The sequence below is a fragment of the Nicotiana tabacum genome, chromosome 5 (genome assembly GCF_000715075.1).
Source record: "Nicotiana tabacum cultivar K326 chromosome 5, ASM71507v2, whole genome shotgun sequence".
NCBI classification, from domain to species: domain Eukaryota; kingdom Viridiplantae; phylum Streptophyta; class Magnoliopsida; order Solanales; family Solanaceae; genus Nicotiana; species Nicotiana tabacum.
In genome coordinates this window covers 78,588,423-78,613,277 of record NC_134084.1, presented here as the reverse complement: position 1 = coordinate 78,613,277, position 24,855 = coordinate 78,588,423, and the positions used below count along the sequence as shown (strand labels likewise).

Sequence of the window (24,855 nt, the reverse complement as noted above, 5' to 3'; positions counted from 1 at the left end):
TCCCTGACAAGTTACGTAACAAAAATATAACATAAAGGAAGCATAAATTAGGAGATCGAGGCTAAAATACTCAAAATGATAGGCCCGATCGTTACACAATCATAACTGGTTTGGTTAGGTTTTAACTAAAAAAAGTCGTGCTGAAACCAAACCATCTTTTATAAAAAAAATATTTATTTTAATGTAATTTATGAATATTTCTTAATTTTTTCATAGTTCTCACTTTTAACGTTGTTACACCACGCAATATTACATTGATATTACATCCTGCAGTATTAAATTAAGATGATGTTGCACCCTGTAGTATTGTACATTGAATTTATCGTAAGGTAATTGACATAAGTCCAAGGGAAAAGATTATTTGAAGATTATAAGTATTATGTTATTTTAAACAAATGATGAGTAAATTCGTGAAGCTGAGAGGGGAAGCAAGTCAAAGAAAATGGATTTTTCGTCCAAGTTTGGCGTATTGGGATAAAATACGGGCTGAGCGTTAATACCCGATATTTATGGACTAGTGTCATACAAGGTACCACATGACCATGATAGTAAGGTGTGTAAGGTATGTTAAAAGTGAGTAGTATTTTAAGTAAGTTGAGATAATTCTTAATTATGCGGGTAATTGGTTAATTACCGGATAACGGGACATTACCTAATTAATTAATTGGTTACGGGATAAGATTAAAAATCATGATGTGGCAGCCCCATATTCAAAGTAAATGACTACAACAACAAACCCAGTTTGATCCCAACAAGTGGGGTCTGAGAAGGGTAGTCTGTACGTAGACCTTACCCCTACCTAATTCAGGTATAGAGGTTGTTTCCAATAGACCCTCTGCTCAGGAAGGACAAGAAGAAGTAGAGGAAAGCAAGGGAGGAAGAAAGATGGAAGATAAAAGAAAAGGGAGAGATAAAGGATAAGTGGTACCAAATAATAGCAACAGGGAATACAATATCTGAGGCGAACAAAACCACATAATCTAATAAAAATATAAGAATATGAAGGGACATGAATACTACTAAGACTATTGGTGAACAGCTATAGACTACCTACTAACACGGTGAACAGCTATAGACTACCTACTAACCTTCTACCTTAATCCTTAACCTCCACACTCTCGTATCAAGGGTCATGTCCTCAGTGAGCTGAAGCATCGCCATGTCCTGCCTAATTACCTCTCCCCAATACTTCTTAGGCCTACCTCGACCTCTTTTCAAACTCTCAATGGCCAACCTCTCACACCTTCTAACAGGCGCATCAATGCTTCTTCTCTTAACATGTCTGAACCATCTCAGCCTCAACTCCCGCATCTTGTCCTCCACGGAGGCTACTCTCACTCTGTCCCGGATAGCTTCATTCCTAATCCTATCTATCCTGGTACATCCACACATCCATCTCAACATCCTCATCTCTGCTACTCTCATCTTCTACACGTGGGAGTTCTTGACTGGCCAACACTCAGCCCCATACAGCAGAGCCGGTCGAACCACCACTCGATAAAACTTACCCTTAAGTCTTAGCGGCACATTCCATACAAAACACCGGAAGTGAGCCTCCACTTCATCCATCCCGTTCCAATGCGATGTACGACATCTTCGTCAATCTCCCCATTACCCTGGATAATAGACCTGAGATACTTAAAACTTGCTCTCTTGGGGATAACTTGAGCATCAAGCTTAACCTCTACATTTGCATCATGGTTCCCGTCACTGAATTTGCACTCCAAGTATTCTGTCTTGGTTCTACTCAGTTTGAAACCTTTAGACTCCAAGGTCTGTCTCCAAACCTCCAACCTCGCGTTAACTCCACTACGCGTCTCGTTAATCAACACTATATCATCGGCAAATAGCATACACCAAGGCACCTCCCCTTGGATGTGACGCAACAATACATCCATCGTCAAGGCAAATAAAAATGGGCTAAGAGTCGATCCCTAGTGCAACCCCATCAGCACAGGGAAATGATCCGAGTCACCACCCCGAGTCCTCACCCGAGTCTTAGCATTATCATACATATCCTTAATCACACTAATGTACGCTACCGAAACACCGCTAACCTCCAAACACCTCCACAGGACCTCCCTCGGAACTTTATCGTATTCTTTCTCAAGGTCAATAAACACCATATGCAAATCCTTCTTCCTCTCCCTGTACTGTTCCACTAATCTCCTTACCAAATATATCGCTTCCGTAGTTAAACGCCCCGGCATGAATCCAAACTGATTCTCGGAAATAGACACGTACCTCCTCACCCTGGCCTCCACCACCCTCTTCCAAACCTTCATAGTGTGACTCAACAGCTTGATACCCCTATAATTATTGCAATTTTGGATATCACCCTTGTTCTTGTAAAGCGGAACCATCATACTCCACCTCTATTCTTCGGGCATCTTCTTTGTCTTAAAAATAACTTTAAACAGCCAGTGATCCACTCCAAACCTGCCCACCCCACGCTCTTCCAAAATTCCACCTAGATTTTGTCTGGCCTCGTCACTCTGGCCCTGCACATCTTACGCATCGGCCCTTCCACCTCCTCTACCATAATCCGCCTACAGTACCCAAAATCCCGCCGACTCTCAGAGTGCTCCAACTCAACCAGCACAATGCGTCTATCCCCCTCCTCAATACCGTAAATGACTCACATTATAAATTGAAAGGTGGTATTTAAGTGTCATTTGCATGTTTGATTTAAATGACTTTGCACCATATTCAAAGTAAGGTGACTTACGTACAAACTACCATGACCTTAAATGTTTGATTTGTGGTCTTCATTGGTCATAAGCTTCTTCCTAAATTCCAAACAATCGCAAGAACAGAAGATTACACTCCAACAAGAACGGAAGATTACACTCCAACAAGAATGGATATTAATCTTGAAATAAAACAATACCAACAAGATTTATTAGCACCGTAGAAATGTGACATTTTGTGATTCTAAAGGAATACGGTACAACCTTTTCCAAGAATATCATATGGATTTTTCCCTACTCTCAGTATGTTAAGGTTATCCCGTCTTTCTTTTGGCATGAACTATGCGACACAAACAAAACGAGAAAATGCACAACTTCCATAAATGACTCTATTCATATAAGTATTAAAGGTGCCTATATTCTTGAATTTCCATGTGTCATATTAATCTATCATCTATTCATGGGTCTCAGAAAAATACGTAAGTTGAAAAAAAAGTTTACTTCATGATATTACTCAAAGGCATAATGCTCTTATGACATTCCAAGAGATTTTATGGACGTACTTCTTATGCATTGCATTCATGTACATTGACCCATGACCAGATGGCGTTATATACGCATATATATGTATATATATGTATATGGATGGGATATGGGAAAAGGTTACGACATTATATACGCACCACCACCTGATCAGCTGGTATACGTTGATGAATTGCCCACAGTGGCCGAGATGATATGATGGGATGCCCTCAGATGCGTAATGATCTTATGAATGCATATACGTATGCATGGTATGACATTTATATGCATATGTATGACATTATAATATTAAATGATTCATAGAGATATTCAGATATACATGTCGAGTCTTTTACTCCATGTCTCTCTTATGTCTATTGTCTACTGATTTTTATTCCTTATATATTCGGTACATTGTTTGTACTGACGTCCCTTTTGCCTGGGAACGCTACATTTCATGCCCGCAGTTCCTAATAGACAGGTCGAGAGTCCTCCAAGTAGGCTATCAGCTCAGCGAAAGCTGTTGGTGCGCTCTATTTGCTCTGGAGTTGCTTCTCTGGTCACTATGATTAGTACATGTATTGATTGGTATGGTGGGACCCTCTCCCGAACTTTATAATATTATGTATTCTTAGAGTCTTGTAGACAGATATCATGTATACGGATACTTGTATGGGTTTGTCGTCCTATATTTCGAGTATATACAGAATTATGTCGACCTTATATGCCCATACTTCATATGTATAAGTTTGTATTTCCTCATGCTTTACTCCAGTTATTTTACCTATGATATAATGATATGATAGATACATTATGTTGGTAATCGGATGAGTAAGATACCGGGTGCCCGTCGCAGCCCATCGGTTTGGGTCGTGACAAAAGTGGTATCAGAGCAGTTCTATCCTCGAGAGTCTACAAGTCGTGCCTAGTAGAGTCTTATTTATGGGTGTGTTGTGCACCACATTTATAAGCAGGAGGCTATAGGGCATTTAGGACTGTCACTCTTTCTTCTTACTATAGATCGTGTGGTAGAGCTTAGTTGTAAGAATTCAAATTCCTAACTTCTATTTTATTCGTAATAAGATGATACCTACGTCCAGAAAGACGGTTGGTAAAAGACATGGCTATGGAAGAGTTGAGTCAGAGGAACTTGACTTTGCATCATGCTTATGATAAGTAAAAGTCAGGTCTTCAGCAGATCATGTGCGCACTGAAAGGTGTAAGCCTCTTAGTAAGGAGTCTTGAGGCAAGAATACCTATCCACCTTAATGGTGAAAGACAATGAGAGATTTAGAAGATAAATACATGTTTCAACAAGCAAAAGAAGTAAGATGAAGAGTACGAGGCACTCAGTTGATGAAGGTTAACGGTGTTTATAATTCAGGCACAGGAATATAAGCTTTTTGAGTTATATTCAACAGTAACAGAGGTATGTACAATTGGTCGTACCCATCTCAATTATGCCCTATGGGGGCTAACAGGTGTAGTTTAAGAAATGGACGGAACATCAGGACCCGCTAGGGTTAGAGTAACCCAAAATGGTGAATGAATTGTTTGTGTTAGTTGACATTTCCGAAGGTTATTATAAATGTGCTAATAGACCTTCTTGTGAGACACACAGATGGTGCACTCTAGAATATTAAAATTAGATGTGAATACTAGCATGATCAAAAAAAGTATTTATCTTTAGTGTGACTCTCGTCCCTAGTAGAGCAAGGACGTTGAGCAACCCGAAGAGCCGATGGATAAAGCACGGAGAGCAAAAAGCAAAAGAATGCTTTGCTGAAGTTTTTAGAAGAAATGGATAGGCCGGAATATTAGCAGAGTAATGAGAAGAGAGATAAGAAAGAATTATGAGTAAGGTGCGATACATGGATGATAACGGTAGATCAAAAAACATAGTTAGGTGAAGGAAAAGATGAGAGGTGATAGGCCTCAAGAAAACAATAGAGTATAGGCTATAAAGTCATATCCTCATTTCGAGAAATAAGTTCGTGACTCCAACACGACTATCAGAAGGGAGAGTTAAACCCCAGAGTAATAGGAATCGGTATGGGCTGGGGAACAAGATAAACTAAACATGAATTAGGGACTGAATGATTTGATAATGGTCGACATCATGAAAATTTCAGATTTCGTTCCGGCGATAATAGAATGGACAATAGAAGAAAATTTATGAGAAATTCAGAGGATGGTCATTCAGGAAGATGCTTCCTTAAAGCAAGCCATGTAAGAAAATTTAAGCTTAAAGGACTGTATGTGCCAGTTATACTAAGTATCACCCTCGCAAGTAAGGAATTTTGTTACCCTTAGTACAAAAGAATTACCTCGAGGCGAGTAAAGGTCATCGACGATGTGAAAAAAATGCCAAAGATGAAGAACTAAAACATCTATACGTAGATCATCATAGCACTAAATCTTAGTGCTCCCCTGGGGGGAGAAAATGGAGTAATGTGGCATTAAATCAGAATTAAGTAGTTCTAGTAATTATGGAATGGTAAAGGACTGCGACAAAAAATGAGAAAGGGATGAGATTGCACTTATTCAAATCCTATAGATATGCTACGATTCCAGGACATTATGCAAACACGACACCAAAGAAAGGAAGTAAAGGTTCCTACCCGAGATGTTATTGATAAATAAAGAACCAGCACAAGATGTAAGTTAAAACAAAGGAAATAACCCAAGAAACATTATGCGGAGTATTGATATGAGAGTGGGACAACGAGTAGTTAGCAGTTTTTTCAAGAAGAGCCTAGTTATGGCTAGCTAGGAGGATATAGACAAATCACCAGGCCGTGAAAGATAAATATAGTAAAACCCAGTATAGTGAATTCAGCCCCGCAGTTATGACATTGTAATACTTGAGAAATATTCAGATAGGAATCGAGGTAATTAAAGGTACCATATGAGTATTGCGGAAATAAAAGAGAGTGCCAATGGGAAGATGATCAAAATATCAAGTTCAGAAGTAGCCCTAAAAGAACAAGGGCGTGGAGGTAAGTAACCACAGATAAGTATAGGCGAGAAAGGACATCAAAAATTTCGTTGAGGATACGATGTAATAAGTTCGTCTCTTTACAAGAGTCAGAGGGTCCTCCCTAAATACTATAATGAAAGACTAGCTGAGGAAGCAAGGAAGAAGGCCTCAACCTAAGCTCGGTAACCTAAGGAGCATATAAACTTATAACAACAGTCTCACAATAACATTGTATGTACTCCCTAAGAAAGTGGCACCTACCGTGGCTAATAAATGAAAAGTAAGAATCAGAAGTAATATTCAAGATCATATGAGTGGTATGGAATTCCAACATGCGCGGTAACTAAGATAAGATAAGTATGCACGCAACAAGGGGACAGAAAGACCCGTAAAAGTAATGGCTTGCATTTAAAAAAAAGATCTAAGAAGGAACAAAAAGAATTATTCGATTAATGAGCTGGAGTACGTTATGAACACACTTAAGATTCCGGAATATTATCAATACAGCACATATGTTGACAATCATATAGCCATAGAAGACTCCGGTATAAGTTAAAAGAAGGAACTGAGTCCAGGTCATAGACAAATGATTGAATTATTAGAAGATTGTATCATGGATATTCCATAGCGTCCACGAAAGGCTAAGGCAATAACTAATTCCATGAGCCGCAGATGGGAAGATAACTTAAGCCTACATAAAGGTTGTTCAAAGGGAATAGAAACTAAAGAGTTACATTAAGTAAATTAGAAGTGTGATTATTGGACCAGAAAATTATAGAAATCGTGGTTGAGAACCTAGGAAAATCACTCTTAATATCAGAGGTATAAGAGAGATAGTACACCAATCATATTCTATAACAACTCTACGATAAAGCCAATTAAAAGAGCACCAGCCTTATAAGAAGTTAGTATGAAGCTCCCACCGGATTGTGTATACACTAGAGGTGCAAGTATTATTATAATAGAGCTTCAAGTTGTGAATGTGAATTATACCTATGTGGAAAGGAGGTATTGAAAAAGATAGAAGATGTGATGTGATATCTTAAGGTAAGTAAGGTAAAAGTGAACAACGTACGAAATACTCAGATTCAGAAGGTTAGAAATGGTCCATACTTCGGTTAGAAGGCTAGAAGCGCTGGGATTCAGTATCGGTAGCGACATCGACAATGGCATATATTCCAGAGTATGGTTTCTAGGTACGGAGAGATCTAATCAAGAGCGCAAGGAAGAGTTGGAGATGATGTGATGTTTCGCTTGAAAATCTATGATGCAAGCAAGTTGAAGGAAGGTGGTGAATAATGTAAATAGATATGTGTAGGTCGCAAGTTAAAATATGGGAAAGCGACAAAGTTTTAGGAAGACAGGAGTAAGGATAAGAAATGGCGAGTGAGAATATGACAATAATGGATAAGTCCTTGGATTAAGCCTACAAAAACGAAAGAGCTGATGGTTTCTCTAAGCTATATAAAGCTTAGTATAGCCTGAATGAACTCAAAGGAGTCTAAGATTAGTAGCATTTAGAAAAAGATGGAATGCTGCCCTAGTAGCAAAATGAGGGTGTAATTGTGATAAATAAAGGATGATGTTTGGGTCTTCGCTTAAGTAATGATTTGAAAAAAAGGGGGAAGAGAATTTCATGAATTATAAGGGACTAAATACCCCCAAAGGATGAATCACAGTGGGATACTATGAAATACAGTTATGGAAGTATAGTATCGCCCCCAGGTGGATCAGTCTAATCACTTCAGATATCCCCCGACGAGACATAAGCCTTAGTGACAATGTATTACGTAAGAGATTTCAAGTTATCTGTAGTGAATTGCAGATCAATATTGAGGTGAATCAATAATGGATGGATAAAAGTTATAGAGTATGAGATAAGATTAGGCAAACATTCTTAAGATGAATGGTAAAGAAAAAGCAATATTCGTAAATTCGACAAAGTACCAAGCAAAGAACTTCAGTACACCTTTATATGCCAGAGGGACATCTTGTCAAGTTCTGTATATATTCCCAAAAGAAAAGCCTAGAGATTGCCTAAAAGTTAAAGAGAAGAGTCGCATAGGCGCATATACAAGGAAAACGTCGCACAGGCTGCATGACGGAAGATATCAATAGATTCTGACCATAAGTCATAGTGTGAGAAAGAGGCCTAAAGGGGGGAATGCCTTGGCCTTTGGATTTATTCAAAGCACAGTTTCCTAAATGGCAAGAAGAGTGTTAAGGAATTCGCAAGATCTATGGGTTATGAGAATGATAAGAGCATCAGTCAACATTCGAGGACGAATGTTCCAAAGAAGGGAATGATGTTACGCGCCCCGCAATATTACATTGATATTACGTCTCGCAGTATTAAATTACAATGATGTTGCACCCTGTAGTATTGTACGTTGAATTTAGCGTAAGCTAATTAATATTAGTCTAAGGAAAAATATTATTTGAATATTATAAGGATTATGATATTTTAAACAAATGATGAGTAAATTCATGAAGCTGAGAGGGGAAGCAAGTCAAAGAAAATGGATTTTTCATCCAAGTTTAGCAAATTGGGATAAAAATGGGCCAAGCGTTAATACCCGGTATTTATGGACTAGTGACATATAAGGTACTACATAACTATGATAGTAAGGTGTAAAGGTATGTTAAAAGCAAGTAGTATTTTAAGTAAGTTGAGATAATTCTTAATTATGCAGGTAATTGGTTAATTATTGGATAACGGGATATTACCTAATTAATTGGGGATATATTGGATAAGTATTAAATAGCATGATGTGGCAACCCCATATTCAAAGTAAATGACTCAAGTTAGAAATTGAAAGGTGGCATTTAAGTGTCATTTGCATGTTTGATTTAAATGACTTTGCACCATATTCAAAGTAAGGTGACTTACGTGCAAGCTACCAAGACCTTAAATGTTTGCTTTGTGGTCTTCATGGTCATAAGCTTCTTCCTAAATTCCAAACAATCGCAAGAAAAGACGATTACACCCCAACAAGAATGGAAGATTACACTCCAACAAGAACGGATATTAATCTTGAAACAAAACAATTCCAACAAGATTTCTTAGCATCGTAGCAACGTGAGATTTTGTGATTCTAAAGGAATATGGTACAACCTTTTCCAAGAATATCATATGGAGTTTTCCCTACTCCAGGTATGTTAAGGCTATCCCTTCTTTCTTTTGGCATGATCCTTATGACACAAACGAAACGAGAAAATGCACAACTTCCATAAATGACTCTATTCATAGAAGTATTAGAGGTGTCTATGTTCTTTAATTTTCATGTGTCATATTATTCTATCATCTATTCATGAGTCTCAGAAAAATGCGTAAGTTAAAAAAATGTTAACTTCATGATATTACTCAAAGGCATAATGGTCTTATGATATTCCAAGTGATTTTATGGGCGTACTTCTTATGCATTGCATTTATGTACATTGACCCATGACCAGATGATGTTATATATGCGTATATATGTATATATATATGTATATGGGATATGGGAAAAGGTTATGGCATTATATACGCACCACCACCTGATCAGCTGGTATACGTTTATGATTTGCCCACAGTAGCTGAGATGATATGACGGGATTCCCTCAAAGGCTTGATGATGTTATGAATGCATATAACCATGCATGGTATGAAATTTATACGCATATGCACAACATTATAATATTAAATGATTTACAGAGTTATTCGGATATACATGTTGAGTCTTTTACTCCATGTTTCTCTCATGTCTACTAGTTACTGATTTTTATTCCTTACATACTCGGTACATTGTTTGTACTAATATCCTTTTTGCCTGGGGACACTGTGTTTCATGCCCACAGGTCTTGATAGACAAGTCGAGAGTCATCCAAATAGGCTATCAACTCAACGGAAGGTGTTGGTGCTCTCCATTTGCTTCGGAGTTGCTTCTTTGGTCAGTATGATTAGTACATGTATTGATTGGTATGGCAGGATCCTATCTCGACCTTTATGATATTATGTATTCTTAGAGGCTTGTAGACAGATGTCATGTATACGGATACTTGTATGACCTTGTCAGCCTATGCTTCGAGTATATACAAAATTATGCTGGCCCTTTAGGCCCGTATTTCATATGCATAAGTTTGTATTTCCTCATTCTTTACTCCAGTTCTTTTACCTATGATGGAATGATATGAAGGATACGTTATGTTGGTACTCAGTTGAGTAAGGTACTGGGTGCCCGTCGCGGCCCATCGGTTTGGGTCGTGTCAAACGTATTATTTCAAGCATAGACTTAGATTTTTTGAATGATCCACTATATTATACAGCCTATAAATGTTAATTACCCAAATAAATCCCAAATCAAAGCCAAATCAATATTAATACTAACAAAAAAAAATTAATTAAATACTAGGAATGATAATAGTATAAGTCTAATGATCTGACCGGTCATTTTGTGTATTTGCACACCATTTTCTCTTTTAATGCTTCACACATGTGTATTTATAGTTTTATGACTTGGGGATTTGTTAATTTCATTCCGAGAAAGTTTAGGGTTGACTTGGACCCTTTAAGTCTTGGCTTAGAAGCATAAGTTAGAAATGTTGACCAAAGTTTAGATTTATTAAAAATGACCCCGTAACGGTATTTTGATGGCTCCTATAGGTTCGTATCGTGATTTTAAACTTGGGTATATGTTCGGAATCTAATTTGAAGGTCCCTAGGTTGATCTGACTTATTTTGCCGAAAGTTGGCAATTTGAGGTTTAGAAGATTTTGCAAGTTTGACCGTAGGGTGATCTTTGGCTATCAGGTTTGGAATTTGCTTTTGGGACTTGGAATAGGTCCGTTATGCTATTTTAAACTTGCCTATAAAATTTGGTGTTATTTGGAGTTGATTTGATAGGATTCAGACGCTTTGTTACAATTCTAGAGTTTCTTGAACTTTTCTTTGAAATTCATGCGTTTTGATGTCTGATTTGTAGGATAGATATTATTTTTGTATTTTGATCGTGCGAGCGAGTTCGTATGATATTTTTAGACTTGTGTAGATATTTAGTTTGGAGCCCCGAGGGATCGGGTGAGTTTCATACATGTTTCAGAAGGTTTGGACTGAAATCAGGTTGTTGGATGTTTGGCTATAATTATATTTTTTAGAGTATTACTTACCTTACATTTTGGTTTTTAATATTAAATTGTATTATATTTGTTCTTAATTGAGTTTATTTTATGTGTAGGTATTTTGGAGATGAAATTGTGAGCAAAATAAATATTTTGAAGTGTATTTTCTACGCTACAATAATTAGCTCGTGAGTATCTAATGATTGGAAAATCATGGCATAATGATGAGATGAAACAAAACAAAAATAAGGAAAGAAAGATGAAGATAAAATAAATAAAGTACGGATTGATTACCTGGACGAGAAAAAACGCGAAGCTTGAATCAAATGTTGGAAAGCAAAAGTTAGGTGGCAAACTTACCGGTTTCAGCACCAGGGCCAGTGCGACGCGCACTTATAGTTTTGGGAGGAGACGCCACTTTGAGAGGAAAACACAAGCACGGAATACTCGGGAGTAAGGATTCTCAGTTTTTCTTCATATCTCTTCCTTTAATCTTATAATTTATTAGTTCTAGAGTTTTGGTTGTTACATGAACGTTGTAGTTTGAAACTTGGATTATTCTTATTATTTTATCATATTGTTTTATTTATTCAATCTGGCACTTAATTATTTGATTGGTTGATCACCAATTGAATACTATCTACAGATATAGGATTGAACTCAGGATATGGAGTTCTAGTTTTCATATAAGATTGAGTAGAGCAAGATCTTGAACTCGAGCATCGGGAACGGATTTGCGGTTAGGATAGGGATATTCCTAATCGCGTTGCTCTGTTACTATACATGAATTATTAATGTGTTCCTATTATTCCTAATTCCATAGGAATAGGCGTTAGGTTAGATATTTTGAATAGGTGAGTCGGGAGAATACTACAAGCAATATTCACCATGTCAATTAATAAACCAGATAAATTAATTAGATGATTTAAGTGAAAAATTCAACGGGATTGTTAGCTAAACCATAGCTCTGGAATATTTTCTCCCATTGAATTCATCTCTAAGATTGCAAACTTGTTTCCTTTAATTTCATAGTTTAATATTCTAGATTAGTTTTACTTAAATATTCTTACTTTAGAAAATCGCTTGAATAGATTAATTCTCTTAGTTATTTTAGTAAATAGTTAATCACAAGTCTCCTGTGGATACGATAACTAGACTTACAATCTCATATTACTTGTACGATCATGTATACTTGCAGGTGTGTTTGTGAGAAATAGTGTGCTGGTGTCTCTGATATCGTAATTATGAACACCAGCATCGCATTTACAATCATAGCAGGGGGTCTCCGGTGTCGCAATTGTGATGCCTGGATCGCAATTGCGAAGTGTATGTTGCTCTAGGTAGGTTTGCATTTGTGACATTTTAGTCGTATTTGCAATGGGAGTTGCGAAGCCTATGTTGCATCCACTTAGGCTGTCAGCAGCCGCAATTGTGAGACTTTCTTCGCAATTGCGAACTAAGTGTCACAATTGCGATATCTGTAGTTGAACAAAAGGGCTACAAGTCGAGATTTTAGTATCATTTTTCATATTTTAGAACTCGAGACTCGGTAGGAAGTGATTTCCATCTACAAACATCATGTAAGTGATTCTAATCAATTTCCAACTATATTTCATGATTATAACTTCAACTTAACATCAAATTTACGAGAATCAAAGAGGAAATCTGCGGCTTTTCGTCAAAGTTTTGAAAAATAAACAAGTTCAAACTCACTTTTGCGGCTCCGCACCTGCGGTCCAAACTCCGCAAGTGCAAAACCAATAGGTTCAACAAGTTCAAAAATTGCTCAAGTCCAATTCAACTTCCGTTAAGCATCCGAAACTCGTCGGAGGCCCCCCGGGACCTCAACCAAACATACCAACCAATCCTGAAACATCATACGAACTTAGTCGAGTCCTCAAATCACATCAAACAACTCTAAAACCACGAATCACCCTCAAATCCACGCCTAATAAACTTGAAATCTCAAAAATTCTACAACTGATGCCGAAACCAACCGAACCATGTTCGATTGACCCCAAATTTTGCACATAAGTCACATTCAACACTACGAAACTATTCCAAATTTCAGAATCGGATTTCGAACTCGATACCAAAATCTCACTATCAATCCGGAATTATTAAAAAATTCACTTTCGGCATTTCAAGCCTAAATAAGTTACGGACCTCCAAAACACAATCCCGACACGCACCTAAGCCCGAAATCACCCAAAAGAGCTAATGGAATTGAAGGAATTCCATTCTGAAGCCGTCTTCATACTATTTCAACTACAGTCCAAATTCTAAAGCTTAAGCTCTCATCTAAGTGTCCCAAAATACTCGGAAACTCAAAACGAATCTTCCCGGCAAATCAAAATAGCACCAATAAACACAGGGAAAGAAATTAATAGGGGATCAGAGCATTAATTCTCAAAAAGACCGGTCGGGTCGTTACATCCTCACACTCTTAAAACATTTGTTCATCCTCGAATGAGCATAGAGACATACCCGAAGTGGTAAAAAGATGAGGCACTACTAGAAAATGGGCCTATGGGAACAGTTATTTCGGTAACGGTTCACAAACCGTTGCCATAGATCAGATATAGTAGCGGTTGAAACTGTTTCAATAGAATTTGGGTGCTATCAGCACAAAATTGACATCAAACCATTGCAAATGTAAAAAAACTGTTGCCATAGAGTTTTGTTTCGCAACGGATTTGTAAACCGTCCCAATAGACATGTATATGGCAACGGGTTTGGGAAAAAAATTGATATGGGAATGGTTATTTATTCCGCTCATTTTTCCCGCTAAAAATTTACTGGCCCGCCAAGTTAATTAATTAAGTGACCTGTATTTTATATTTTTTAACTAATTTAATACAAAAACCCCTCCGCGCATCGATACACCCAAAACTACTCCCCAGTACTGTATCCAAACTCCCATTGGCGAACACCCAAAATCCCCTCGTCGATACACCAAAAATCCTCTCTCTGATCTCTTTTCTTTTTGCATCTTTGCCGAGTTTAAGATAAATAGCCGAGTTTGATCAAATACATCTGCATTAGACCTCCATAATCATCAAACCCTAGAGTTCTGATAATAGGCGAAATCTAGGTGATTTAGCTATTGTTTATGCTTCCGCTTTATTATATTCTGATGGCATATTATGGTTAATTGATGAAAAATAGGCTCTAATTGTGATCTGTATATATTGCAGGATGAGGAGCCTAAATGATGCTTTCAAGAGGAGATTGAAATGATTTATGAGCAAGAACAACCTCTAGGAGTCGAGTGTGCGCAAGGACGAGACAGAAAAATGGACAAAATCGAGCTACTGAAGCGCGCGAACTACTGCGCGAAGTTCCAAACTTCGCGCAATAGTTCGCGAACGTTTCTGCCTAGAAGCCAAGAGAAGCGCGCGAAGTATCGCGCGAACTTTCAAACTTCGCGCGATAGTTCGCGCGTGTCCTATCCGGAGAGACTTTATTTAGGGGTAAAATTGGAATTCCTTCTTAATCCCACTCAACTTACATAAAGCAAGAGCTCCATTATTAGGTAGATCAGATTTGGAGGGGAGTAAGTAGAAAAATACTATTAATCCTTGAGAGAAAAGCCATTGAAGATCAAGCTTGGAGCTAAGAAAGAGAAAAAAAAATATCATTTTGGATCAAGAGTTTAAAGAGTTCTTTCAAACTTTCTTCTTGTTGCTTGTTTATATTATGTTTAAAACTTTTATTGTTGATTTTTGTATAATTATGAGTAGCTAAAAACTCTAGTATTCTTGGGTCATGGATGTTAGATAATTATGTTATTTGAAGCTTAGATTGAAGATCTTGAATTTATTGTTATGGGTTGTTTATTTGATTCTGCTTCTAATTATTTTACTGCGTAGCTAACAGTGAAATATTATTTACGAATCTTGAATTAAACTTGAAAAAGGAAATTCTTGGTTGCATATAGAATCAAATAGAGCAAGATCCGGATCCTGGGCATCGGGTGAAAGATTCGCAATTAAGATAGAACTATACTTAATTGTCTTGCTTGGTTGAGAAATAGGATTTGTAAATGCATTTGAGTTAATATTAATACCATAGACATATAGGTATTAATTTAACTTGAATAGATGCATAAGAACTCGAAAGATTCTTATGAATATTATTAACCCTATAATCAATAACCTGGATAATTCAATAAATCAATCTTAAGCTAAAATAGTAGCATGATCTCTAGTAAGTCCATGACCCTGGAATATCTTTACTCAAATTGTTATCAAAATATTGTAAAATTGGTGTAGTAATTTTGTATTGAATTATTGTTTAATTACTAAGTAAATTGTAAATTGGTTCTTTATATATTTTGTGATAATTTAGCTTGAATTGATAATTGTTTGAGTCTATATCAGTCGAGAAGTTGATCACAATTCCTCGTGGGAACGATACTCTACTCACTACTATATTACTTATCGATCGCGTACACTTGCGTGAGTGTTTTGGTCGCAACAAGTTCCCAAAGCCCAAATCGTGAGGATAGTCGGGAACTTCCCGAAAAATCTAAAAGACACTTCCGTCGGTCTTTCCGGCACTTCTTCAAGGACAGTTGCTTCTCCGGCACTTCTTCGGCACTCCTTCCCCAAATCCCCAAATTCTTAATCAGATTTGTGCTCGAATCAGAGAAGCCCAAAATCACCATAGCATGGTAATTTTCTTAATTCTTTTGGTCATTTTTACTGTTTTTGTTACCAATTCTATACCTTTTTACTGTGTTTTTTAGTTCTTGGCAAAAAGCTTCTTAATTCATGTTGTAGTCTTTTGGGTTCGGTGTTTAATTAATATTGTAGTCCTATGTTTAAAAGTGATTTAATTAGGTGAGAATATATTTTAATTAATCATGGTTAAATGCTACTCCCTCTGTTCCAGTATATGTGAACCTATTTCCTTTTTGATCCGTTCCAAAAAAAATGACCCCTTTCTAAATTTAGAAACAATTAGCTTAAGCTTACAATTCTATCTTTGATGAGAAGTTTTTATAACCACACAAATGCTCTGAGCCCCTTTTTGACTTGTTTAGAATCACAAATTCTAAAAGTGTTTATTTTTTCTTAAACTTCGTGCCCAGTCAAATATATTTTAATTAACCAAGGTTAAATGCTAGAACTTTATGAACAATCATATGTCATGTATCTATTGAATTAGTGCATGTAGTCGTATAAGTATTCAACAATGTTGTACACGAAAAAAGGCATCGCTGACGACTAAACTTTAAGTGGTGCCATATAGGCGCCACGCACAACTCATAAGGTTGACACCATTCTCAGCGTTTCAGGCTTTCAGCAACTCTTCATGAAAATCGGTTGATTTCTTAAACTTTCTCTCGTTACGCAACTATGTATCACGAATCTGCCCATATCCCTATTGAGCTTGATTTTGCTTGTGAATAGCCATTCAGTAAAAGCTATAGAATTTTGGTTTCTGTATTTCTTGTGATTCTGATCAGGATCCGTGTGTTTGGAATCCATCGATAAGAAAGTTTGAAAATATTCCTCTTTAGGAATTGATGTACGCGATGGAATCGCCTCTGTTGAAACCTTACTGGCTGCTTGCCTCAAGCACAAAGATAATACATACTCTTCTCCTTTGTAATCTGTAGGCAAATACACCAAACAATTGTTACTAGTACTTAATACATTACACCATCCTTCCATAAATGGTTTCTTCTTTGATCCCAAAAATCATCAGAAATAAGTTCTACACTTTCTTAGGAATATCAGAACATCCACCAAGTATGAAAAGATTGTACAATAGCAATCTGGGTTGGTTTTTTAAATTTGTTTTTGTTTAAATTTCTGGGTTGAAGGCTTAAATTTCCGGTTTTTGTTTAAAATTCTGGGTTAGTAATCGTGAAGAAATTAATAAAAGCCATCATTTTTTACTCGTTGATTGGTTTGATGGTGAATGGTGATTCGTAATTTGGTGCTTTTAGTCATTACTTTTGTAATATATGTGTATTATCCATATGCAGTAGTCAGTGTGGAAATTAGAGAACCTTGTTTTAAAGAACCACTAATCTAAAGGATAAACTGTTCCAGGTAATAAGGGTTTGTGCTTTCTGTTTCATTTGAAAGTGAAGTTCATAATATGGTGGTTTTGGTGATATCTTTCGTGATATCTATGTGTTATGTATATGCAGTGATCAGTGTGAAATTTAGAGAACCTTGCTTTCCGGAACCATTAATTAGAAAAATAACTGTTTATGAGCAAAGTAACATCTACATAATTTGGGTATGGATAGGAATGTTTATGAATGGCATAACAAAGTAGTATCAGAATAATTTGGACCCTATAGAGTGGAATGATTATAGATTCATATAGCCGACTCCAGCCTTTTTTTGGGGAGCTGTTTCCTCCTTTTGTTGACTTCTTTCCAAACTTCCATTTATGGCCTGTCCCTTCCTTGATGTTAATAGGATGTGCAATGGGAGGTAGTCTGAGGTTTCTTGCTCAATTTTCTCTTCTGTTTGGTCGAACAAACTTGAAGGCCTTATTACTCTCCAATTTCCGTAACATCCTGGAACTTAGCTGGGTTACTTATCTCTATATGGTTCTCATTGCAGATGTCTTGTTGAGAGTCCTTCTGATAATTCAGCAACTTCTGCAAGAAAGCAGGCATGGATCAAAGAGAGACATATATTACATGCATCCTGCTGTTTTTAAAGGTAATCTGGATTGACTGCTCAGTGACTGATGTTTTCAAAAGACAAATCTGGACTGGTTCTTGGTGTTCAAGTGTAGTTACTGCCAATTAATTTCACAGACAATGGTGAGACATTATTTATTTGTAGAATTTATTTTGAAATATTCTTGTGATTGGTTACAAAGTTTTTCTTCCAAGGCAAGTGCTCTTATGTACTATGGTAGTTCTGCTTTCTCAGTTGCTAACGTGCCATGGTTTAGATCTCAAGTTCAAACTATATATAGTCAAAAGGCATCCTTATATGCTCATCATTCTCTTTTGCACTCTATAATGCAGAACCATCTGTTGTCGATCGGGCAATTAATGACATTTGCATCCTCTTGCAGTGCAGTCGGCATAACCTTAATGTGGTATACCGATTTACTTTTCTTTCTGTATCAAAACAGACTCAATATCAATATATATCCACATATATATACTTATGTAGACATATAGTATATATAGGTTTTTAGGACGTCCACTGTTTTAAGTTGGGAAACTATCCATAGGGTGTGTTCACTGTCACTTCTGTTTGTTTTTATTTATATGCTCATTTTTCACTGTGGAGGATTCAATGAGGGTTCAGAATTTTGATTAATAGTGGAAATGGTCGTTCTGATTTACTTTTTAGAAACTTCTAACATGCGAAACGGTAGATCCTCAAGTACCTCAGCGATAAGCATATAACATTTCTTTCTTTGGGAGGAAAATTTTATTTGATTTTTCTATCACATGACCCTGCCCTCTCCATAACATGGGGACTGGTGGAGGGGTTCAATAATGTAGTTGATTAGAAGGATGTGGCTACTGTTTGTTGTGTAGAGCTCGAATATTGACTTCAGAGAATGATGGATATAGCTTGACTAGGGTAAACCCAATATTCAAATGATTAGTCTTTTTCTCCTTGTATCGCTAATTTGTGTACGAAACTCGACCATATACTCTTTTGATCCTTGCCTTCTGCAGGTATCTGTCGGAAACGGATGCGTACCTCTATACAGTTAATCTTGCTATGAAGCAGCATGATTCCAGACACGTACAGCTGGGGTTCATTATATGCAATGGTCTTTTTTCATACTCGACATATCACGTTTGCAATCCTAACACTGTAAGAATGATAATTAGAAGTTAAGATGGGTTTCTGTAGTTTATGTAACAATGTAATTATGATGCTTCCTGCAGGCATACCCGATTCCAGTCCATGTGGAAGAGGTTGATGGTATCCTTACAAGTATAAGTGTTTGAATTATGAATGCAACATGGTTAAATATGATCTACGAGTTTGTGGACTCCATACATGCGCATCCAGTTATAGGTAAATGTATAGTTGAATGGATGTTTGTTATTGAGTATCTCCTGTTATTTTACTTTGTGGATTGCTTACTCAGACTATGGTTGTGGATTGTTACTCCCTTAATGCTTGAACAAGATATTATTAGTGTTGCTCAATACGTTTTAGTTGTGGAAAAGGAATCAGGTATAACTTTTCATAAGCGGGTCAAGGATATAACAAAGTCATGAAAGGTATTCCTAGCTCATAAATGAGGCAACTATTTGTTGTTCATCATGCAGTGTTCCAGCAACTTGCAAATGATCAGTTTGGCAAGAGGAACCATTGCATTGTGATAACAATATGCGTCTTTTGTTTTGTGAATTTCCACGCATATTTGGATCCATAATCTCTTTTTTTAACCAGGGAAGGGGTTATCCTGATGTTCCTACAAGGAGGTTAGACCCACGTTGCTCACTTTGTCAGACTTGTTGCAGTTGTTATCCTACTTCAATTAACCATATTTCTGCCTTCTCATGTCGCTTGCCTGTGGTAGGTTTCTGCGTCTCCTCGTTGACAAGCTGCATTTGCCTGTGTATTGCCTGGTAGATTGTGATCCATATGGCTTTGACATCTTAACTACATACAAATTCGGTTCTTTGGTGAGGATTATTCATTGTGGTGTTATTATGATGTGAACAAGTTGCTATATTTTCCTCCTTTTCACTTTTATACTACTGCACTTTCATTTTGTTAATTAGTCCAAATTTTCACTTATCTAAAAGAAAAATCTGGTACATTCTTTACATGGTACTACACTCACCGCAGACTAAAAAACAGGTGAGTGAAAAGTTATCTCAGTTTCTTGAAGGCATTTAAGTTGCTTTTCGAACCAACACATGGAGATAATGGTTTTGACATGTCATAGAATCCTTTCCTGTAACCCATGGATTTTTGTTAAGCTCATAAAAATTGCTTTTGCGCAGAGTTCCTTTGATTGAAGAGTGTTTTCGGTTCTTACCCTTATTTTATGCTGCCATATTCACTCAATAGTCATGATTTGTAACTTCACTAAATGAATTGCTGCATTCTAATCTGGTTAAGTGATTTGGCATACCAATCATATGGAGTCTAATGTGGAATAATATTTTAGTGAGTTATTTAGTAATCTTTTCAGGTTTGATTGTTGTATTCTATACAAAATGACATATATGTATCTGGTGTTGTGGACTATAGTCTAAGAATGGGGGGATAGAGTGACTCATGACCAAAACTAGTTATTAATTTTAAAGTCATACCAGAGAAAAATTTATCTTAATATCATAGCAGACTTAGAGTGTCGTATTGGTAAAACATGGCTTGTTTAGCAATTTAAGTGGTTCTGATTTGTTTATTCAAATGTTTGTTTTGTAGAAAAAAATGAGTACAACCTGACTACACAAGATCCCTTTTTCTTAGTCAATTTTTTATGCCCTGAAGTTTTTAATTTCACTACCTAGATTTTTTGTTGTTTTATTAAAGTTCTTTCACATTCTTTACCTTAGTTGATTATTGTATTTTCTGAAATAACACTAGGTTATTGCTTATTAAGTTATGACCGAAGAGAGATGGTGATGAGCAGTTTAAGATATGATGTATTAAGAAAATCTAAAAATAGAAAAACTATGTGTAAACATTGAACTTTTGGGTTTCTTTAACTGGATATTGTATAGTCTGCAAGAGTTATTTCCAACTTTTTATTCTTTTTGGTTAGTCATCTGCCCTAAGGAGTAGGATTTGTGTAAGGATCTTAACTCTACTAGATATTTACGTTTTTTTAACTAAAGAAATGAAGTGACATTGTGTTCAAGAGGAAAAAAACAAGTGTGCATACCTGGTGTTGTAACCAAGTAGTAGCTTTGCAGTTTGTATATATGAGATGCTCAATCTAGTCTTCTTGATCCAAACATGTATGCTTCATTTATGCAAGAAGTGAATATAAAAGTTACACTGCAACTTTTCTTGTCACTTATCTGATATGTAGATATTGAAATTTTTAAAAGTTAGATTAATTTTTAGGATTCACCTTGTTTTCAAACTTTCTGAATTTCAACTTTTGGCAATTGAAAGGTTGGTTTTGCCATGGTGGTTCTTTCTCAGTAGTCTTACTTATGGACTTAAGTCCCTCTATTCTTCTCTCTTGTGTATATGCACCTGTTTGTATGAAAGTGTGTTGAATTCTTTCATGTTGTTATCTTTTGAATGTTGCATTCGGCTGCCCAGCCCAGAGAAAATATATGATGATCATTTTTATATATAACTAGTTTCTATGTACGTGTGTTGCACGTATATCTTTAGTCAACGTAATACCTATATTTGAAATGATTAAATAATGTTTGAACTTGCAAAAATAATCAAATTAATTAAGTTAGTTAGATGCTTATGTTGTTGTAGTTACTGTGTCATGTTTAATACTCTATTCTCAATATTGATATACCTCTTGAAAATGCAACATAAAGTAATCCGGATAGAAAACATGTTGCCGTAATTATAGTACAACATTGAGAATCGTATGAGCATTTGTTGTTGAAAAAATAAATATACTTATTTTTAAATAAATATAAAAGGATATCCACTTTGTAGAGGAGAAAGTTGAATTCTTGGAATCACATGTTTGGAGCCATATTGGTTCAATATGCACATATGTTGTTAAAATCTTTGCATACTATCTTTGTACGATTATTTAAACTGACTTTTTCCTCATCTAACATGATATAAAGAATACAACTATCATGACCTTTGTATAAATTGAATAGATACTTTACTATATGTATACTCCCGGAGCAAGTTTCTACATTAAAGTTGCAATTATATCTAGTTAGTAAAGAAAGATTATATGGCTCTAACTCATTTGGTTATTCATTATCATGCTAAGGAAAATTGTAATTTTCCTATCATTTCTTCTCCTATAAATAGTGTCCATCATTTCGTTACATTGATTTGTTACTACATACTGGAGGATGGTAACTCTTACATTGTTCATCCTTCATGTATGGACTTATTTTACAAACTAATCTCACTTCGATTTTGAGATAACATAGTAGTTACAAAGTAGCCCCCTAATGCTAAACTCCGTGAGTTAATTAATTAGTTTATGAAATTTGAATGACCTAGCACTTTTTAATTTACACTTACTTCAAACCTTATTACAAATAATCTTCCATATTATGCATCACCAATTATATAGTTGCGAATTATAGACTGAGAAGAACATTTTTTTTTAAAAAAAAAAAAAAAAGAGAGAGTAAAATCTTATTAAAAACATATATGTCCTGTAGATTTGGCTTTCATGAAATCCAAAAATCTCTAACAACAATCTAAAATAAAGAGGAAAGCATATAGAATTGATAGTAACTTACAGATCCATATAGCAATTTGCTTTTGTTGATTCTTGCACCTAATGACTTTGATGAGTTCGTCCAAACAGCTCGCCGTAGCATAAATATCATAAAATAGGACTCTTGTGAATTCGATGGTTTTATGGCATCGATTGTTCCCTTAAGGGATTAGCCTTTAGATATTATCCATTCGTTTACTTTATTGCGAAAATAGTCTTCTTGAGTTATATGTGACGCAATTGTTTTTCTTCACCAAAAACACACCTAGAACATCATAGTTTTTTTCAAAAGTTAGTGATTGATTATTGTTAAAACTATTTGAGTGTTGATAATTTGTGTTTTAAGTTTTTAGTTTAAACATTGATTTAGTGATTTGCTTTTAAAATTTCAAAACTTCATTATTGATCCCATAAGAAATTCTTGTATAAGTAAAGTAAGTTACTAATTTTGTTTTAAAGTCCTAATATTAGTATATGAGATAGTAATCAGTACACCTTTGAGCTTGATTTATAGTCGAAGTTTCAACAAATTAAATTGTGAATCACTATTTTTATCCGATATGAATTACTTGTTTGAAAGAATCATTTAATTTTTTTAAAGAGTCCAAAATTTAATGAATTTCAGGATTATGCCTTTCCAAATCTTTCGACTAAAGAAAGCTATGATTTTCGAGGTATCATCTCCTAGCTATCTCCTGAAATATTTTTTTTGTATAATATTATTTAATATACAAGAGAATCCTTCCGAATAATATCCTAACATCTAAAGAAACTTTTTGTTGGAAAGATATCGAGCTAATACGACTTGCAAACTTTTAACGTTAGAATATTTTTTTAAAGATTTATTAGAACTCGATATTTCGTATCTAACAAATGAATACAAGAATTATGTGATTTATACATATATTTATTATTTAATACAATTAAGTAATATGTGCTCTCACTTCAATATACAGCATCCATATATGATATACCTCACTTTTATATAACTACTTCCATACTCTATCGATTTGCACCTCTTCATGAATTCTTCCGGTATATATGAACATATAGCTTCGATTATGGAACCTTTTTTAGGACTTTTAACAACAATTACCTTACCATATATGTATGGATTACAAACATACTCGAAAATAATATTTTAGGTCAAAACTATTCACATTATCTCGCCATCACTCTATTCAGAGAGTTTTTAGATTGTAGATTAATCAAAACTTTTGCTTTAAGAAATTCAGTTAACTGAAGAAACAAATGAAACTAATGCAAAAGGTTGTAATTAGTGTCAAAAAATACGTAGACAATTTAATTGGGGTTGTAACAATGTTTAATGCAACCAACTCCAAAACAAATAATAACATGTAGCCGCTCTTTATTTTGAAACCAAAATACAAAGGTAGAATCTATTTAGAACTCTAATTTTCTTCTGTTTACCGAAATAGTCTATATATTTCATAATTATTGTGATTATAAATACTAACATAAAATATTTTTGTCTCCTTTTGTGAACTAATAGAAAATCTAACATGTTCCTAAAGGTATTATGTTTACATTCTAACATCTAGTATTATATATCTAATGCCCGAAAATAATTATACTAATAGGATTCTTAAAGGTAATCGTGTAGGATTCCTAACGTTTAGTATTATGTCCTAAAACTAATAGGATTGCAAGTTTAATATCTAGAATTTAGATTATGTCCTTTTACTGTGAGTTAATATGCTTAATATTAAAAGGTTATTTTTGTAATCCAACATTTTATTCATGCCTTTATAATAACTAGTCTCTATTTCACGTGCCTCGCACGTGTAGCCCTAACTATTTATTTAAGTCAATAAGCACTTATATTTCGAGTTAAATATTGTAAATATTTTAATTTGGATACTTGTGTTAGAGTGTTCTTATTTCTAGATTTTGAGTATGTAATATTGAGTACGTAAATATGAAAATTGAATTGTATCTAAATGTCTTTTTCACATTCATATTTTTAGAATAATATACTTGCTCTGATCCGTTTTATATTGCACATTTTTTAGTTCGTTACAAAAAAAAAGGAACGACATATTTTATATTTAAAAATATTTAATTATAAACTTATTATTTTACTCTTAATGAGATGATTTATAATACAAAAATATCTATAATTTGTCTAATGAATTGATTGGCTAGTGCTTGCCGCATTAGAGTTCAGCAAAAGAACAATAACTGCCATTA

The 24,855-nt window shown here is 35.3% G+C and overlaps 1 protein-coding gene across 1 annotated transcript; it reads left to right on the top strand.

The window, feature by feature from the left end:
- The first annotated feature begins 17,361 nt into the window (after window positions 1–17,361).
- On the top strand, window positions 17,362–22,061 carry LOC107800601 (meiotic recombination protein SPO11-1-like). Its single transcript, XM_075252911.1, has 7 exons — window positions 17,362–17,981; window positions 18,296–18,369; window positions 18,965–18,985; window positions 19,181–19,217; window positions 19,308–19,475; window positions 19,591–19,726; window positions 19,825–22,061. The coding sequence occupies exons 1-7, from the start codon at window positions 17,618–17,620 to the stop codon at window positions 19,964–19,966; spliced, it is 942 nt and encodes a 313-aa protein (XP_075109012.1). The 5' UTR covers window positions 17,362–17,617; the 3' UTR covers window positions 19,967–22,061.
- The last annotated feature ends 2,794 nt before the right edge of the window (window positions 22,062–24,855 follow it).

Bases quoted from the DNA above. Each gene is read 5' to 3' on its own strand.
- LOC107800601 (XM_075252911.1), top strand. From the start codon at position 17,618: ATGATTATAGATTCATATAGCCGACTCCAGCCTTTTTTTGGGGAGCTG. The intron at 19,218-19,307 runs GTATCCTTACAA...ATGCGCATCCAG, and splicing joins CCATGTGGAAGAGGTTGATG to TTATAGGTAAATGTATAGTT. The intron at 19,476-19,590 runs GTATAACTTTTC...CAACTTGCAAAT, and splicing joins AGTTGTGGAAAAGGAATCAG to GATCAGTTTGGCAAGAGGAA.